Source organism: Giraffa tippelskirchi, chromosome X (genome assembly GCF_054371585.1).
Source record: "Giraffa tippelskirchi isolate mGirTip1 chromosome X, T2T-mGirTip1v1.2.pri, whole genome shotgun sequence".
NCBI classification, from domain to species: domain Eukaryota; kingdom Metazoa; phylum Chordata; class Mammalia; order Artiodactyla; family Giraffidae; genus Giraffa; species Giraffa tippelskirchi.
The window spans coordinates 91,572,573-91,587,980 of record NC_137289.1 but is presented as its reverse complement, the minus strand read 5'-3'; the positions used below and the strand labels follow the sequence as shown (position 1 = coordinate 91,587,980).

Genomic DNA, 15,408 nt, shown 5'->3' with positions numbered 1-15,408 from the left:
TTCTGCTTCTGTTAGGTCCCTACCATTTCTGTCCTTTATTGAGCCCATCTTTGCATGAAATGTTCCCGTGGTATCTCTAATTTGTTTGAAAAGATCTCTAGTCTTTCCCATTCTATTGTTTTCCTCTATTTCTTTGCACTGATCGCTGAGGAAGTCCTTCTTATCTCTCCTTGCTATTCTTTGGAACTGTGCATTCAAATGGGTATATCTTTCCTTTTCTCCTTTGCTTTTTGCTTCCCATCTTTTCACAACTATTTGTAAGGCCTCCTCAGACAGCCATTTTGCTTTTTGCATTTCTTTTCCATGGGAATGGTCTTGATTCCTGTCTCCTGTACAAGGTCACGAACCTCCATCCATAGTCCATCCGGTATTCTGTCTATCAGATCTAGTCCTTTAAATCTATTTCTCACTGCTACTGTATAGCCATAAGGGATTTTATTTTAAGTCATACCTGAATGGTCTAGTGGTTTTCTCCACTTTCTTCAATTTCAGTCTAAATTTGGCAATAAGAAGTTCATGATCTCAGCCACAGTCAGCTCTTGGTCTTGTTTTTGCTGACTATATAGAGCTTCTCCATCTTTGGCTGCAAAGAATATAATCAATCTGATTTCCGTGTTGACCATCTGGTGATGCCCATGTGTAGAGTCTTCTATTGTGTTGTTGGAAGAGGGTGTTTGCTATGAGCAGTGCCTTCTCTTGGCAGAACTCTGTTAGCCTTTGCCCTGCTTCATTCTGTACTCCAAGGCCAAATTTGCCTGTTATTCCAGGTGTTTCTTGACTTCCTACTTTTGCATTCCAGTCCCCTATAATGAAAAGGATATCTTTTTTGGGTGGTAGTTCTAGAAGGTCTTGTAGGTCTTCATAGAACTCTTCAACTTCAGCTTCTTCAGCATTACTGGTCGGGGCATAGACTTGAATTACCGTGGTATTGAATGGTTTGCCTTGGAAACGAACAGAGATCATTCTATTGTTTTTGAGATTGCATCCAAGTATTGCATTTCAGACTCTTTTGTTGACTATGATGGCTACTCCATTTCTTCTAAGGGATTCTTGCCCACAGTAGTAGATATAATGGTCATCTGAGTTAAATTCATCCATTCCAGTCCATCTTAGTTCACTGATTCCTAGAATGTCAATGTTCACTCTTGTCATCTTCTGTTTGACCACTTCCAATTTGCCTTGATTCATGGACCTAACATTCCAGGTTCCTATGAAATATTGCTCTTTACATCATCGAATCTTGCTTCTATCACCAGTCCCATTCACAACTGGTTGTTTTTGCTTTGGCTCTATCCCTTCATTCTTTCTGGAGTTATTTCTCCACTCATCTCCAGTAGCATATTGGGTACTTACCGACCTGGGGAGTTCATCTTTCAGTGTCCTATCTTTTTGCCTTTTCATACTGTTCATGGGGTTCTCAAGGAAAGAATACTGAAGTGGTTTTCCATTCCCTTCTCCAGTGCACCACATTCTGTCAGACCTCTCCACCATGACCTGTCTGTCTTGGGTGGCCCCACACACCATGGCTTAGTTTTGTCGAGTTAGACAAGGCTGTGGTCCATGTGATCAGATTGGCTAGTAGATTTCTAAACTTTTCTGCAAAGCCCTGGGGAGTAATAATGATACCATTATCATTAGATAATAATCAATAGATAAGATCTGTATCATGCTTTATGCTTTGTTATTTTATATCTACTATCATACCACAGTGATAAAGCTACAGAGAAGGGGAGAAATGGAGAGATCTAGCTGGAGTGATAAGTTTCCTATGCTTGCTTCAGATACATTATTAGGTTTAATTTTCATCTGTTACGTATATGGGGCCTCTACTTAATGTTTCACTTGTAAAAAAAAAAAAGGTTCATTGCAAAAGAAAAAAATAATTTGAATATATAGTTTCTAAAGTCTTAAGTTTTAAAAGTTGGATTCAATAAATACATTGTTTGATAACACCATGTTGTTGTTCTAATGACATAGTATATTGTGAATATCCTTCAAAATTTAGAAAAACAGACATTGACTGCACAGTGTTCCCTTGCATGAATATGGAATAATTTATTTAATCATTCTCATAATGTTGGGCATTTACATTTTTCCAATGCAGTTGTCCCTTGGTATCTGTTGGAGATTGATTCCAGGAGCCCCAGTGGATGCCAAAATATGTGGATCCTCAAGTCCCTTATATAAAATGATTTAGTCCACCTGAAACCATAAAACTCCTAGAAGAAAACAAAGGCAGTACACTTTTTGTCATTAGTCCTAGCAGTTCTTTTTTGAATCTGTTTCCTTGGACAAAAACAACAAAATAAAAAGAAAATACAAGTGAGACTACACCACACTAAAAAACTTTTGCATATTGAAGGAAACTGACAGAACAAAAAGGCAACTTACTGTCTGGGAGAAGATATTTGCTAATAATATGTCAGATAAAGGATTAATATCCAAAATATATAAAGAACTCACACAACTCAACATAGATTTTAAGCATGAGATAAGTGCTCAGGGCTGGGGCAATGGGATGACCCAGAGGGATGGGATGAGGAGGGAGGTGAGAGCGGGTTCAGAATGGGGAACACATGTAAACCCATGGCTGATTCATGTCAATGTATGGCAAAAACCACTACAATATTGTAAAGTAATTAGCCTCCAACTAAAATAAATAAATTAATAAAAAGATGAGCAGAGGACCTGAGTAAACATGTTTTCAAACAACACATATAGATGATCAAAATGCACAGGAAAAGATACTCAGCATCACTAACTATCTGAGAAATATAGATCACTAATTATCAGAGAAATGCAAATCAAAAACACAGTGAGATGTCACTTCACACCTGTTAGAATGACTATCACCAAAAAGACAATAAAAAACAAGTGTTGGATAGGAAGTGGAAAAAAGAAGACCTTATGCACTATTGGTTGGATTGTAAATTGATGCAGCCACTATGCAAAAACAGTGTGGTTAGTCCTCAAAACATTAACAATAGAACTACCATATGATCCAGCAGTTCCACTTCTTGGCATTTATCCAAAGGAAAAGAAGACACTAATTCAAAAAGATATATGTATACTTGTGTTCATTGCAGCATCATTTATAATAGCCAAGATATGGAAGCAATCTAAGTGTCCATCAATAGAAGAATGGATAAAGAAGATATAGTGTATACATATTTAGCCTTAAGGAAAAATGAAATCTTACCATTTGCGACAACATAGATGGTCTTGGAAGGCATTGCTGCTGCTGCTGCTGCTGCTGCTAAGTCGCTTCAGTCGTGTCCGACTCTGTGCGACCCCATAGACGACAGCCAACCAGGCTCCCCCGTCCCTGGGATTCTCCAGGCAAGAACACTGGAGTGGGTTGCCATTGCCTTCTCCGTGGAAGGCATTATGCTAAGTGAAAAAAGTGGACAGAGAAAGGTAAATAACATATGATTTCATTTATATGTGGATTCTGAAAAATAAATGAAACAAAACAGTACCAAGAGCAAACTGGTGGTCACCAGAGGGGAGGAGAGTGAGGGGTTGGGAGAAATAAGTGAAGAGAATTAAGAGATAGAGACTTCTAACTATAAAATAAATAAGTCACAGGGCTGTGATGTACAGCATAGGGAATATCGTCAATAATATTGCAATAACTTAAAAAAAATATTGCAATAACTTTGTATGATGACAGATGGTTACTAAACATATCACGGTGATTAAGTCCTAAACTATATAAATGTTGGATCACTATGTTGTACAACTGAAACTAATATAATTCTGTATGTCAACTGTGGGGTTTCCCCAGTGGTCTAGCTGGTAAAGAACCTGCCTGCCAATGCAGGAGACACAAGAGATGTGGGTTCAATCCCTGGGTCAGGAAGATCCCCTGGAGAAGGAAATGGCAACCTGCTCCAGTATTCTTGCCTGGAAAAATTCCATGGACAAAGGAGCCGGGCAGGCCAGTCCATGGGGTCTCAAAGAGTTGGACACAACTGAGCATGCACGTGCAAACATGTCAACTGTAGTGCAATAATAAAGAAAAAACCTTGAAAAACAAATAATAAAAATAAATTGGCATAATCGAATAAATGCAGTTGAAATTTTGATCCGTGATTGGTTGAATCTATGGGTGTGAAACATGAATATTGAGGGCTGACTGTTTTCCCTTTTTATATAATGATAAATTGAACTACATTTTGGTGCTTAACCTTGCTATTTTCTTGTAAAAAATTCCAAAAGTGGAATTACTGATTGAACTTTGTGTGAATTTAACTTTTCAGATATGTGGCAAAATTGCACTCTAAAAAGTTTACACACCTACTAACAAAACTTTTCACCATTAATTAGTAGTAAATGTTCACCAATTTTCCTTGGGAAAATGATGTTTTATTTCATATTTCTATAATTACTAATAAAATTGACATTGTACAATTTTCATATGCTTATTGATCTTTTGTGTTTCTTCTTTTATTTGCCCGTTCATGTCTGTTGCCCATATTTCTATCATACTACTCATCTTTATATATCAAGGAAATTAACCACTGCTTTTACATACTTGATACCAATATGTATTTTTTAATTCGTGATTGTCTTCAGATTATATTATTATGTTTGTTTCATATAAGAAAACTTAAATGTTTTCAAGGCTATCAGAATTTTCACTTACATATTCTTTATTGTCATATTCTAAAAATCCCCTTTGGACCTTCAAAAATTAAAAAAAAATGTTCACTTACAATATTTCAATAATTCCTTTTTTTGTTTTTCTATTGACATATTTAATACATCTGGAATTTATTTTGGTTTCAACTAGTAATTTAACTTTATTATCTTTTCCAAATGAGTAACCAGTTGTTCTGACACCATTAAAATGAATAAATCCATCCTTTTTTTTGCTGATTTATAATGATGTATTGCATATGCAGTCTGTTTTTGACTTCTCTGGTCTCTTGCACTGATCAATCTATGCTGGAATCAATACCAAACTGTTGTAATCATTATGGAGCTATAATACTTAAAATGTCTGGTAGGAAAAGTCCCATTACTCTTTGTTTTTTTTCAAATAATATCTTGGCAATATCACACATTTTATCTCTTTAGATAAACTTTAGGATTATTTTGTCAAAATTTTGTTCAGGTTTGTTTAAATTTTTAGATTTGACAGGGAGAAAAGCTGGCATCCTTGCAGTATTGCATCTTCCCATCCAGGAACAATGTACATATTTCCATTTAATTCCAGTCTTCATTTACATACCTCAATAAAGGGTTTGGGAGTCAGAGCTACAAGGAGACAGGTACAGAGTTTACTGGAAGTAAGAGACCTATAATAGAGTCCAGAAATGAAGTGGGCTAAAGTTTAAGAAAAAATGGGGCAGAGATGCTATAGAGGGGATTCAAGCTTTGTATGGAGTAGAGGTGGTGTGACCAATGCTTAGTTATTTCCAATGTGTGAGATTCATAGCCTTATGCACTCTGATATGGGAAAAATAAATGGTGTGGTACCAGGCTGGTCAATTTCATTTTAATGAACATCATTTTCTTCAGCTGTATAATGAGGTATGTTGTAATCCCTGTTATATTTAATTTGTACAAGATTGTTATTAACTTTTGCAAGCTAATCAAATGGAATGGATTTTATTTCATATTATTATAATTTATATATTTTATTATTACTTTATGTTATATATTATATAAATAAATATGTATCATATGTGCTTTGTGCTTAGTTGCTCAGTCATGTCCAACTCTTTGTGACCCCATGGACTGCAGCCCATCAGGCTCCTCTGTCCATGGGGATTCTCCAGGCAAGAATACTGGAGTGGGTTGCCATGCCCTCCTCCAGGTGATCTTCCCAACCCAGAGACTGAACCCAGGTCTCCCACATTACAGGCAGATTATTTTCCATGTGAGTCACCAGGGAAGCTGTATCATATAGTAGATTGTAAATGTAGCCTTTACATGCACTGAGAAACTGAAAATTCATGTGACTCCCTTTAATGGCATATTCACTTTATTGCAGTAGTCTGGAACCACACCTGTAATACCTCTGAGATGTCTTCAGGATTGCAGGAACACTGATTCTATGAGGGTGTCCCAGTTCTAGAACATTCACAGCACTAGAAATGAACTCACTGGAATTGGTACAGGGCCTGCCTTCTAGGAGTTGGCACCCAAAAGCTGTGTGGCAGTTATCATAGCACCATCCTTTCTGTACACATATTACCATCCTCAGTTTGAAGCACAAAGAAGCTGTTTGCAAATTGTGTCCTATTTATACAAATAAAATCTTGCAGTATGGTAGAAAGATTATTGGCCTAGAGGCCTTAATTTTGTCATTGTGGAATGAAAGTGATGATAATACCTACCTCAAAGCATTGCTGAGGTGATTTACTTAAATAACACATGTAAATCCTCTCACATAGCCTTGTTCATAGCAAATGCTTATTAAATGGTAGTTTTTCTTCCTTCTGGTGCCTCTAACTCAGTGTTCTTCAGTCAAGTCACCTCTCCAGAGCTCATCCTTGGAATGAAAGTGTTGTTTTGGGGTGAATTTTAACAGTTTCTTCAAGCCCAGCATTTGGGAGTCCTTTGACAAAGGGAAGAGAAAAAGAGAGGGAGGGAGGAAAAAGAAATTTTGTAATCTGGTTACACTGAATCTCCAACATAAAATAACCTACTGCAATAGATGAGCTTTCTGTGACAGTTATGTACATTTTAGGCTGAGTGAAAAGAGAGGAAAGCTGAGCTGTAGCTAAATTTGTCGGTTCCCCCTGATATCAAATAACAATTGTTCTTCAATTTTTCTTTCTTTTCCCTACAACAAACATTCTTCCCCTGCCAAAAGAAGCCTCCTTAAAATCTTGACCTATTCCATAAAGTAAAGCACAGCAGTAAATGAGAAAAAAAAAATACCAAGGACTTGGAGAAAGAAAGGGGTGGTATGAGGGGAAGAAAAATCTCAGGCTGAGGGCAGGATGAAGAGCATGAGTTCTGCATGTTTTAGAGTAGCAGGTATTGCTACCTATTTCTGCTGATAACTCTATGTGTCTCTAGATATCTCTGTTCGACTTCAGTATTCGTTCAGTCAGTGTTTATTAAAGACCTACTGTGTGCCAGGCCTGTGTGAGGAACAAGGAATGAAGTATGTGTTTTTGAGTGGAATTCCATGTTTTTCTTTGAACAGCTATGATCCTAAGGGTTTCTGAGTGTGAGAATGTGTATGGTGTGTTTGTGTGTATATATTTCTGTGTATCTCTCACAACTTCACATGTACATGACAGTGATTATTTTTCTTCTTCTATCTTCAGAAGACTTCCTTTCATTTGCTATATTTACAAAGAGTGGGCTTTATCTCTTTGACTTTTATACCCTGAAAGCTTGGTGGTATGATCATTAACTTTTTAAAAAATTAACTTATTTATTATAATTCGAGGCTAATTACTTTACAATATTGTGGTGGTTTTTGCCATACATTGACATGAATCAGCTATGGGTGTACATGTGTCCCCCTGTCCCGAACCCCCTCTTACCTCCCTCCACATTCCATCCCTCTGGGTTGTCCCAGTGAACCAGCTCTGAGTGCCTTGTTTCATGCGTCGAACATGGACTGGTCATCTATTTCACATATGGTAATATATATGTTTCAATGCTATTCTCTCAAATCATCCCACCCTCGCCTTCTCCCACAGAGCCCAAAAGTCTATTCTTTATATCTGTGTCTCCTTTGTCATCTCACATAACAATTAAAAATCACATGGCATTCTCTTTTATAGAAGGGTTATCTGTACTTGTATTATGAAAAACAACCATGTTGTGTCATCCTAATAAAGGAGGTATTATAAGGACCTGAACTGTCCATCCCTTTGAAAAACACCTATGAAAATCAAACCATATAGCATTGAATTAAACCATCCTGGTTTAATAGAGTTATGTGATCAAATTGTATGGGACCATTCCCTATCCACCTCTCATTGGGCAAGATATATCTTCACACATTTTCTATCTAGAAATACTTTCCAGAGAGGCTCCAGCGACACATTAACAGGGCTGTTTACTCTTATATTTGTTCTCCCAGGAAAACAGAAGTACCTGTGTGCCAGCAGAAACGATTGCACCATTGATAAATTCCGAAGAAAAAATTGTCCATCTTGCCGTCTCCGGAAATGCTATGAAGCAGGGATGACTCTGGGAGGTATGATACTTTTCTTCCTCTTTTTCTTTCTTCCTTTCCCTCCCTTATTCTCTTATTCTTTCTTTAAACCAGATTTTCTCTTTGATGATTCTAAGGAAGCCAGCCATGCTCTAAAAACAGGCTGACCCCTTCACATCCAACATGGCCATCAGTCAGCTGGTGCTTTTCTTTATCCTTAAACATGCTACACCACACTGTGGGGCTCATCATAGGAGCAGGAGGTGTGAAGCAGGGATCAGGACCCATCAGAGGATGAGTGAGTATGGACTTGACTTGAAGGGCTTCCCAGGGGACATAATGGTACTGACCTGATATTGTTAAATGATGGCTAAGATGAGAGAACTAAGGAATTCAGAACAGTCACAGGTGCAGGATGACCCAGGCACAGGCTGGCCCTGAACACCCAGGAATATTCCTCGGTTAGCTGCTGCCTGTGTTGTGGCACTGGCCACCTGGAATGAAAAGCTGCTTTTCTTTGGAATCTATGACTAGGCTGCCAAGCAGAGCCAATTTCCTATCCCACATCTCCCAGGGATGAGCAGGCCTTTTAATCATTTCCCTTTCTTTGCAAATCTATTGACAATTTCCAAAAGCATTTTTTTTAGTAACAGAGTAGTTTGACAGAATGAAGATACAGCTCTTTCAAGGGTAATCCCCCATCAAAATGCTCTCTGTCCTCTAGTCTATGTCTACCACGATTGTTGTCACCATTACAGAAAGATTTGACTGACACTTACATTTTCCCCCTTCAGATTCCTATTTTTTCATGTTTGTATCTGCTCACTGCCAAGTTCCTTCCTACCACTTGCCACTTCCAAAAAGATGCACCTTTCACGAGAAAAACAAGCTTATTAGTTTACTTTGATTTGGAAATTTGAAGAAAGACAAGCCTGTTTCTCAACACTTGAAACTGTGGCCTCATACTTGATTACTTATTATCATCCTGGAAAATCCAAGTGCTTATAATTCTGCTCTCTCCCCTCCTCTTCTCAAGACTGATTTAGAGTACTTGTTTATCATTGACTTTCTGCAAGGTGCTCAATACCTTGTCTGCCTATGTGCATATTTACAGAAATCAACATGGTAGTTTTCTAACCATGTGTGAGTCTTTATGTGGGTAGCTGTATCCTTGCCTCCTTGAAGGCTAGTAATATTCTTTAAACAGACCAAAGTATTAAAAATGAATTTACGTAGGCTGTTTGAGACAGCCTTTCAACTAGTGTCTAGTACTCCTAGTCATAGCATGCAGAAGCTCTACAAGTGGTTTTCCAGGCAACCACATCAAATGAGATTCAAATATTTGAGAAAAATAAACTTTATTCTTCTTTGCTTGGCTTACTACAGAGAAATCCTACAATTGTGGTCTACAGTGAGGAGGAAAAAACAGGGCTGGGCGTAGAGGGAGAGTGCAGAAGGACAGCCAGGAAAGTTGACAAAGGAATTGTCAAGATGAAATATTCTCCATATGAATGTTGTCACAACATTCATGGTGGTGGGATCACCCCAGGGTGAGGATTCTGATACACTCAACTCTCAATTATTTAGCCCTCTCTGAATTATGTATAAGAGATGGAGGCTTCCAGGTAGAGAGCCTCTTAGTTTTCCATTTGCTGATACGAATTGCAAACCTGCTTTAACACAGGTAAAGTTTAATGATAATAAGTCTTCATGACATTTGGGCCCAAATCCTAAAATTAGTTTCATGTGTCAGCTAATATTGTCCACTGTAAAGCATCTGTAAAATGATTACAGTCAATTCCTTGTGAGAAGAAATATGTGTATAACAGACAATTTCACTATTACATATAGCAGTCTGGCATAAATCTTATAAATTAATTTCTTGAAGAGAGTGGTAAAGTAAGTTTTCAAATTGATTTATTAAGATATTCAAATTTGAATGAGCTTGGTCAACACAAAGAAAAGAAGCTGAGAAGTACTGTGGCCGGCTCTGGTTTCAGTTCCCTTTTTACATTTACTGAATGTCTCCTATGTACAAGGAACCATGCTAGGCAATAGAGCTTCAGGCAGGCAAACTTCGAGAAATGTCCACAAGACACAAGGATTCTTGATGTTTTGTAAATGGTCTTACCTTTGGAGTCAGGCAGACCTAGGTTAAAGGCCCAGCATTGTTATTCACTGTTCCCCCTCTAAGCTTCAATTTCTTCATCTGTAATTTAGACATACTATTCTCACGGAGCTATAATGGGGATCTGATGACATGATGAATGTGAACATCCTTGGTAAATGACAAAGTGCTAGATAAATGTAAGGACTTATGATAGTAAGGTCAGTGGTAATTTAGTTGGTAAAGCTGTTCACAGCACTTCCCAGTTGGCTTTAACCCTGAGTTACGTGGCATGATCTATAATATATAATAGCTCCAACAGACAGAACATTACCAGAAATCATCTCAAAACAAAAGTATTATCAAGATCCTGCTTGAAAGCCAATTCTAGTAATTAAGGGACTCATACAGTATGTTCAAGAACCATGTCAATGAAAACCCAAGTATTTACCCTCTTAGATACTATTGTTTGGGAAACAAACCTTTCCATTTTGCTAAACTTATCTTCATATTCCCTGCTTCCCTGCTGCAAACCCCTCCCAAGTTTATTTTTATCTTGCAATTTCAGTGTATACTACAACTTTACTCAAATAATGGAAAAAGAAAGCAAACACCAATACAGTAATCCTTATTATATTATTAGTATAATATATTATTAGTATATTCAACTAATAATAGACTTCCTTTTTCATAAGATGTGGGTTTAGCATCAACATTTTGATCACCTTGAAGGGGGATTTATATAATTTTGTTTTATTTTTCCTATCGCTCAATTCAAAATTACATATTCCAAAATGGCAACTAAGAATGTGGGTTTGGGTAATTCCTTTCTCCCCTCTGAGGCTCATTTTTCTCATCATAAAAATAAGGTAATGAGCTTCACCAAGGACCTTTTAGGAACTATCATTTTGTGATTCTATGTCTAAGCTCACAGAGAAAGAATTGTAGATGTGACAATCCTTTTTTTGGATTGTCTATTCACTGTCTCAGAAATATAGATTAGCCTAGACTTGTGTACTTTGACTCACATAGTGATTTTAGCTACCTCTAGTCACACCTACGGAGAAGGCAATGGCACCCCACTCCAGTACTCTTGCCTGGAAAATCCCATGGACGGAGGAGCCTGGTAGGCTGTAGTCCATGGGGTCGCTAAGAGTCAGACATGACTGAGCGACTTCACTTTCACTTTTCCTGTTCATGCACTGGAGAAGGAAATGGCAACCCACTCCAGTATTCTTGCCTGGAGAATCCCAGGGATGGCGGAGCCTGGTGGACTGCCATCTATGGGGTCGCACAGAGTCGGACACGACTGAAGCGACTTAGCAGCAGCAGCAGCAGCAGCAGTCACACCTAAGTAAGATATATCATGTGTCTAGACTATATGGATAGGTTATTGATGGAGTGGAGGGCAGAAGGGCTGTCTTTGTATCTTAGAGAAGCGGGCACTCTGCAACCGATGGCTGCTTGATCTTGATGCCTGAAGGACTCTAATTTAGCTTTCTCTATAGTGTTTGGTTGGAGAAAGCAATGGCACCCCACTCTAGTACTCTTGCCTGGAAAATCCCATGGACGGAGGAGCCTGGTAGGCTGCAGTCCATAGGGTCGCTAAGAGTCGGACACGACTAAGCGACTTCACTTTCACTTTTCCTTTCATGCATTGGAGAAGGAAATGGCAACCCACTCCAGTGTTCTTGCCTGGAGAATCCCAGGGGCGGGGGAGCCTGGTGGGCTGCCGTCTATGGGGTCGCACAGAGTCGGACAGGACTGAAGCGACTTAGCATCAGCAGCAGTAGTGTTTGGTAATGGAATCGCCTCAGCTCAGGGATACTTAAAACACATACCCTTTTCGTTTTGCTTCCAGGCCTCTATACCTGTTGATTCTTATTGTCTTAGCTGTTCTTACTGTTTTTGAAAAGATCCTGGAAGTGGTTGGATTTTCAGCATGGTTTCCTTAAAGACTACCTCCAGGCTCTCAACTTCCCATCTACAACAGGGATAGGCTTTTCTTTGAACATGATTTGTTTCTGCCTGCTTTGGAAAAACTACATGCCTCTAATTGCTTCAATAATCTAACCTTCTTGCCTACTCTTCATTTAGAAATTTTTTTAAAATGTAACTGTCCAAAGATGCACTTTCTCTCTGACGAATTAACTGCTGTTTTTTTCACAGTTCATAATTTAAGTAAATAGAGTCATCTCACTTTTCTCTGTACTTCTCAATGATATACTCCCAGTTTTCAAGATGGAATGAGAAAGAAAGAATTACCTTTACCCACCATATTCTTCCCTGACCCTTCTTTCTTTCTCGTTTGCTTTCCTGTTCCTCCCAAAATGTTATTTATTTCTGTATTAAGCAACTCTTGAATTCTCAACTTTTAAAAAATGGCATTGGTGCCTGCTTATGCCCTCCTCTCCTGAACCTTGGAAGATGGTAGGCCTTTTAGGAATTTCAGGTAACAGCCAAACCCCAGATGTGGAGAAGAAACATCTGGAGCCCCAGAGCTTGTGAGAATCAGAAGTATGTAGCATTTTCTTCAGGGGTTACTCTAATATATTTGAGAAGTGTCATTCCTTCTAGGGAGCTAAACTCCACACCTGAGACTCAAAATATTAACAGATCTGCAGGTTTTAACAACCTCCATGATTCTCTAGTTGAGAGGATAGCCTGGTCTGATGTTGCCATGAGCACTACAAACATCCTTAACATTTTCCAGTGTTGACAAGAACCTTGATATCAGCTCTTTCATCATTCCCCATGCTCATGGGCAGCCCACCACGGCTACTTCTGGATCACATGCCTTGGATGCAATAAAGTGATTCCCGTGCTGAAATACCACTCATAGCCTGATTCTTCAGCAGATAAGTTTCACATTTATTCATCTGTCTATCCATTCATCCTTCCAACCAGCCGACTAGCTAGGTCTTTCATATTTCCATCCTTCCATTCTTCTAGTCATCCATTTAAGAAATATTCCTTGAGTGCCAGCCATGTGCTAGTTTCTGTAGTAGGCATTTTGGGTGAACATAGATGAATAAGATACAATCCCTGCCCTCAAAAAGTTAAATAATTGGAGACAGGCAGTGATAACTAATACAGCTTAACCTTAAAGAATAAATAGGAAATGACTGGGAAGAAGTTGAGTGAAGTAGAGGGAAAGGACATTCAAAGCAAAGTGCACAGTTTGAATAAATGCAGAGAGACATTTAAATAAGCATCGAGGTTTTGAGGAATAACACAAGTATTAATAGTTTAATATAGCCAAATCTGGGCTTCGCTGGTGGCTGAGATGGAAAAGAATCTGCCTGCAATGTGTGAGACCTGGGTTCAATTCCTGGGTTGGGAAGATCCCCTAAAGAAGGGGATGACAACCCACTCCAGTATTCTTGCCTGGAGAATTCCATGGGCAGAGGAGCCTGGTGAACTATAGTCCATGGGGTCACAAAGAGTTGGACATGCCTGAGTAACTTAGCACTTTCACTTTTGCTTTCATGGCCAGATCTGGAGAAATGGGGAAAGCAAGCTGAAACCACACTGAAAATATACTTGGTTATTATGCTAAAATGTTTGAACTTCAGGCAGTTGAAGAGCTTTACACGGGATAGACATGTTCACATATCCATTTTATTTGCATATTTGCTTTTTAAGAGAATTAGTGAGGGCTTAAGTTTTATAAAAGGAGATAGTAGCCTGTGTAGCGAGAGAGAAAGAAATGTCTAGCATCAATTTTGTTAAACATCTAGGATTATAGCTTTGGTTCCTGGAGTTAGTTGCCTCTGTTCAGATTGATACCTGCAAGTACTGACCACATGCATAAGCCCTTCCCTTATACAAGCCTGTTGCCTTGATCTAGTGCTTCTTGGTGTGAGTTCTGGGAAAAATAGTTCTATCACATCACAGACCTTGTCAAATATTGCAGTAAGATAACCCAAGGAACTTAGTAACTCAGGATTCCCAAATTTATCTCACACACAGAAACCTGTGGGTTTTTTTTACTGAAAATTTTATTTTTAATATAAATTTATTTAATTGGAGACTAATTACTTTACAATATTGTAGTGGTTTTGCCATACATTGATATGAATCCGCCACAGGTGTATATGTGTTCCCCATCCTGAACCCCTCTTCCACCTCCCTCCCCATCCCATCCCTCTGGGTCATCCCAGTGCACCAGCCCCGAGCACCCTGACTTATGAATTGAACCTGGACTGGCGATCTGTTTCACATATGATAATATACATATTTCAATGCCATTCTCCCAAATCATCCCACCCTCGCCCTCTCCCACAGAGTCCAAAAGACTGTTCTATATATCTGTGTCTCTTTTGCTGTCTTGCATATAGGGTTATCATTACCATCTTTCTAAGTTCCATATATATGTGTTAGTATACTGTATTGGTGTTTTTCTTTCTGGCTTACTTCACCCTGTATAATAGGCTCCATTTTCATCCACCTCATTAGAACTGACTCAAATGTATTCTTTTTAATGGCTGAGTAATATTCCATTGTGTATATGTACCACAGCTTTCTTATCCATTCATCTGCTGATGGACATCTAGGGTGATTCCATGTCCTGGCTATTATAAACAGTGCTGTGATGAACATTGGGGTACATACATCTCTTTCAATTCTGGAGAAACTTGTTTTTATATAACACCTGCTAATATCCTATAAAGCCAATGTTTTCTGGAATGTACTTTGGAAAACTTGGTTATAGATAAATACTCTATCCTATAAGCAGATGATACCACTATCCCAAGTCATGCATTTATAGATGTGTATATCTACATGTATATTGCTCACAAGGAGAATCAATTAAGAATGACTTCATGACCAAGAGCCAACGATCTTCACCACATCTCAAGAGTATGCACCAATGCCTTCTAAAACAACTAAAATAAACCATGTTGGGTATGTAGTATTATTGTCATACACAAAGGATAGGATATAATTCAGGCCAAAGCAGGGTTACTGAGTAAGTTATCTAGTGGTCATAGGTACATATTCCTTACCCAAGGAGCATGATAGATACATTATTTCTGAGAAACATGATGACTTCTAGCATCATGCAAAGTGATCACTAAATATTTTGGCTATCTAGATATTCTACCCTAAAAATTAACAGTCCTTTTTCTCTGACTAGCATTCCAACGTCCACCCAGAACCTCATGAT

The 15,408-nt window shown here is 38.5% G+C and overlaps 1 protein-coding gene across 2 annotated transcripts in view; it reads left to right on the top strand.

Moving 5' to 3' along the window:
* The window catches only part of AR (androgen receptor), a 202,595-nt gene that overhangs the window by 155,540 nt on the left and 31,647 nt on the right, over positions 1–15,408 (top strand). For both annotated transcript variants that reach the window (XM_081567536.1, XM_081567537.1), the window contains one exon: positions 8,057–8,173. In XM_081567536.1, coding sequence (XP_081423662.1) covers positions 8,057–8,173 — 117 coding nt within the window. The remainder of the gene's footprint in view (positions 1–8,056; positions 8,174–15,408) is intronic.